We start from the raw sequence: 4,659 nt of genomic DNA, 5'->3' as shown, positions 1-4,659 counted from the left end.
TACTTAAATGTGTGTTGCCTGAGACTTTAGATAATAGCTGTTAGTCTGGATGCTAATTGTTCTTTTGCTTGTGATGGTGGTATTATAATGTTGCCTTATGGGTCTTGGTTAATGCCTTGAGGAATACTCGGTAGGTCCAAAGTAATTTAAGAAGTCGGGCCATAGTTTCACGTTTAGTATTGGAGCTAGAATGCCATGGTAGATATTGATACCATGTTTTCGTTTTAATCTCTGATACTCAAGTTGAGAGGTTTTTGAGTGTTTCATGATGCTGGTTTAACAAGTTAAAGTTTATATGCTTTTCAGTTATGGAACAAATAAGCACTATTAAATTTGAGAGAATGTTTTCTTGATACAGAAATTACTATTAAATTTGTATGATTGTGTTTTTTTGTCAAATTAAATTTGTAGGAGTGTTTGGTTAAAGAGTTTTATTGTTATGGTGGTAATCGAATCGATGACCTAAGGGAGATTCTGATTGGAGTGTGAATTTGGTGAATCAAGGTGACTAGAATTGGAGTTGAGTTTTATTATTCTTTACTTGCTGCCCTTTCTGCTTAATTTGCTTGTGAGTTACAGCTTTGGATGTGAATTGGAATGTGGGAAATTACAAATTAGAATGTAAGCTTGAGTCGGGGTGTCAAAGTATAGGAAAGTGCTAAGTTATCAGAGGAGCTGTAAATGATATTTGGGTTTGTTTGGTGTGTAGATGTTGAAGGTGGTGATATTTGGGGTTTTTGGGTTGGTTTAGGTTGAGCGTAGTTTATGGGTTTATGGGTTGGTTTAGTTTCTGATGCTCATTATTGGATTGCAGGTTTTCTGGAAAGATTGGTGTTTGCTGCATTTGTGATTTTCTGGAGAGATTGGCTTCAGCTTAAGGTATTGTCTTCTGTTTCTGGATTCTGCGTATTTTGATGAAATATGTATGTTTCATTATAAAGCATGTTGATAGAAATATGTTTCATTATGAAATATGTATTGTTATAAAAGTTGATTTGATGAGCATCCATTATAAAGCATGTTGATAAAAGTTGTGCTTGTTGATTTTTGATTTTGCTCTACTTGAATTTGATGATTTGTTAATTCATGGTATCTTCGATTTAAATAAACTGAGTTGCTTGACATGGGCCTTCTCATCTTGGCTGCCTACTTCAATTTTTCTTATCATGTTGGTATTGGTATTGGTATTGTGAATTGGATGTTAATTGATGGGATTATTTTGTGGATATGTTGGTATGATATATATGTATATATTTATATATGAATGGTTGGTTAAGAATTTCTATATGATATAGTTGTGATTTTTTTTAGTCCATTGTCAATAAAATGTAGATGGATAAGTCATGGATGCAAGCAGATAGAAGGTCTAATGAATATAGATCTGGGGTGGAAGCGTTTATTGAGTTTGCCTTGGTAAATGCTAGGGACCCGTACCACATTTGTTGTCCTTGCACAAAGTGTGAGAATGACAAGGACTTTTCTACCCAAGTGATTAAGACTCATTTCTTTTTGAATGGGATTAACTTATACTACGACATATGGGATGAACATGGGGAGGCTGTAGTTAATTCGGAATCAGATTCAGATAGGTATAGTACTGAGATAGATGAAGATAGTGAGACAGATTCAAGTGCTTCATGTATTGTTGGGGGTCACATGGAGGCAGAATATGATGTGCAATCAGATAGTGATGGGGATGAATATCTTTCCGGTGAGTACACTGGTTTTAGGCAGTTTATTGACGATGGCAACAAACCCTTGTATCCTGGTTGCACTACTCACACGAGGATGGCTGTCATTGTGAAGCATTACAACATCAAAATGAAGCATAGTATGAGTGAGCCTGCTTACTCAGATATGTTGGCTTCCTTTGCCGAGTTTCTTCCCACAGGAAACTCAATACCGGACACTCTTTCCGACGCAAACAAGGTTTTGACCGCATTAGGGATAGACTACACTAAAATAGATGCATACCCTAATGATTGTATTCTGTACAGAAAAGACTATGAAGAAGAAACCAAGTGTCCTAGATGTACAAAATCTAGGTGGAAATTAGACAGTAATGACAAAGAGAGAGAAGGAGTACCTGCAAAAGTCTTATGGTACTTTCCTATTATCCCTAGGTTCAAGAGAATGTTTCAATCACCTGAAACATCAAAGGGCCTAACTTGGCATGCCACAACACGGAAAAAGGATGGATTTCTTCGCCATCCAGCAGATTCCACTTCTTGGAAGTTAGTGGATGAAAAGTGGCCTACTTTTGGGGATAAACCACGAAACCTACGACTTGCATTGTCATCGGATGGTTTCAATCCTCATAGTGTCCAAAGCAACAGTTACAGGTGTTGGCTTGTTATTCTAGTTACCTACAATCTACCGCCATGGTTGGTAATGAAGAGGAAGCACATAATGCTTTCCTTGTTGATATCAGGGCCTAAACAACCGGGGAATGACATAGATGTGTATCTTGAACCGTTGATAGATGACCTAAAGCTGTTATGGGTAGGAGTTAGTGGGGTTTATGATGTAGTGAAGAATGAAATCTTTACTCTTAGGGCTGCACTTTTCTGGACAATAAATGATTTTCTGACGAACGGTAACCTTTCGGGGAGTATTGTTAAAGGTTATAATGGCTGTCTGATTTGCCTTGATCAAACAGAGCCCACAAGGCTAAAAAACGGAAGGAAGATGTCCCCCAACAATAATAGGAGGTTCTTAGAGAAGTATCATCCATATCGAAAACTAAAAGCTGCCTTCAATAACTGCACCGAAGATAGGACTGCTTCGGTGCCCTTGACAGGAGAGGAACTTTTGAGAAGGCCTTTCGGCAAGAAAGATAAAACTTCCAAGTATAAGGGGGGTGAGGATGAGAGAAGGCCTTCTTGGAAGAAAAAGTCCATATTCTTTGAGCTTGATTATTGGAAGTATCTCCCTGTTTGGTGCTGCCTTGACGTTATGCACATTGAAAAGAATGTGTGTGATAGTCTGTTGGGGACATTATTGAACATTCTCGGAAAAACTAAGGACGGACTCAATACTCGGTTAGATTTGATGGAACTTGATATAAGACCAGAGCTTCACTCTAACCTAGACGATCCGAAAAAAAAATGTTGCCTCTAGCAAGTTGGAACCTAAGAGTTGATGAGAAAAAATGTGTTTGTGGTTCTTTTTTTGGAATGAAAGTTCCTGAAAACTATTCTTCGAACATTTCCAGTCTTGTTTCCATGGATGATCTAAGGCTCACGCAACTTAAATCCCATGATTGTCATGCCTTAATGCAACAGCTGCTCCCTGTTGCAATACGAGGAGTGTTGGAAAAACCGGTCAGAGTTGCTATAATTAAGCTTTGCCGTTTTTTCAATGAAATTTGTTGAAAAACTATAGATCCAGCAAGGCTTCCTAAAATCCAAAGTAGTTATGCACATTGAAACTTTGAGTGAGCTTGAAATGTATTTTCCCCCTTTGTTCGTCGACATAATGGTCCACTTAACTGTATACTTGGTTAGAGAAGTTGAGTTATGCGGACCTGTATGTTTTCGGTGGATGTATCCTTTCGAAAGGTATATGAAGGTGTGCAAGGGATATGTTAAAAACGAAACCTATCCGGAAGGGTGCATTGCTGAGCGCTACATTGCTGAAGAGGCAGTTGAGTTCATAGAGGAAAATTACTTCGACGACATTACTGTTGGGATTCCACCTGACCCCAACACGTATGACAGGCCTACATCGGGTGCTACTGTTGAGTCTCATTTTGGCAAGGATTTGGATGAAGCTCATCTATGTGTGCTTCGAAACACTGATGAATTCAAAAGCTATTTTCTGTAAGTCCCTGTCCTTGTCCTTTTTCCTTTTTTTTTTTCTTTTTTTTTTTTTTTTTTTTTTTTTTCTTTCCAGTTTTGAATTTTTTGTCTTTTGAATTGTCATGGTAATATTTATCTGCAAATTTTTTGCAGGGAACACATGGAGTATTTGAAGAGGGAGTTTCCACAATACAAAATGAAATCTGCTAAGTGGCTGGTTGACAAATAAAACCTTACTTTTGCTGATTAGGTGAAGGAGAGGGTAAGTTTATTAACCTGCAATTTGTTTTAAGGTTTAGATTAGCATGTTTAGTGTTCAATATTTTGTTATAAACTTCTGTCTACATTTGCAGTTGCTACTCAGCTTAGTGAACCCGATTGTGATGTCCCTGAGATTGTGAAGTGGCTGGCAGATAAACCAGGGAATGAAGTATCGAAGTTTTAGGGTTATAGAGTAGGGGGTGTGCAATTTAACACAAAGTCACGAGATGATCTTCGTAAGACACAAAGTAGTGGGGTTTACTTGGTGGCAGAGACACCTCAATAGCTAGTTCTAAGGATAAAAACATGGTTACTCAAGACATGAGCTTCTACGAGGTTATTACCGAAATATGGGAGCTTGATTATGCTTTTTTCAAGTTTCCTTTATTTAAGTGTGACTGGGTTAAGAGTTATAAGGGTGTTAAAGTAGATGATTTTGGTTTCACTTTGGTGAACTTAAATAGGAAAGGTCATTTACAAGACACTTTTGTGTTGGGAAGATGCGTAAAGCAAATATTTTACGTGGAAGACCCTGTAGATTGTATGTGGTCCGTTGTATTGAGACTCCCCAAGAATGATTACAATGATTGTGATTCTT

General features: G+C 37.8%; 1 protein-coding gene across 1 annotated transcript; it reads left to right on the top strand.

Annotated features, from left to right (window-relative positions):
- The first annotated feature begins 1,332 nt into the window (after positions 1–1,332).
- LOC101296166 lies at positions 1,333–4,245 on the top strand. The gene is made up of 4 exons (XM_004309735.1): positions 1,333–3,041; positions 3,561–3,781; positions 4,051–4,062; positions 4,154–4,245. Exons 1-4 carry the CDS (start codon positions 1,333–1,335, stop codon positions 4,243–4,245), a joined length of 2,034 nt encoding a protein of 677 aa, XP_004309783.1.
- The last annotated feature ends 414 nt before the right edge of the window (positions 4,246–4,659 follow it).

Source organism: Fragaria vesca, unplaced genomic scaffold, assembly GCF_000184155.1.
Source record: "Fragaria vesca subsp. vesca unplaced genomic scaffold, FraVesHawaii_1.0 scf0513057, whole genome shotgun sequence".
Classification (NCBI taxonomy): Eukaryota; Viridiplantae; Streptophyta; class Magnoliopsida; order Rosales; family Rosaceae; genus Fragaria; species Fragaria vesca.
This window is presented reverse-complemented; position numbering and strand designations above follow the sequence as displayed.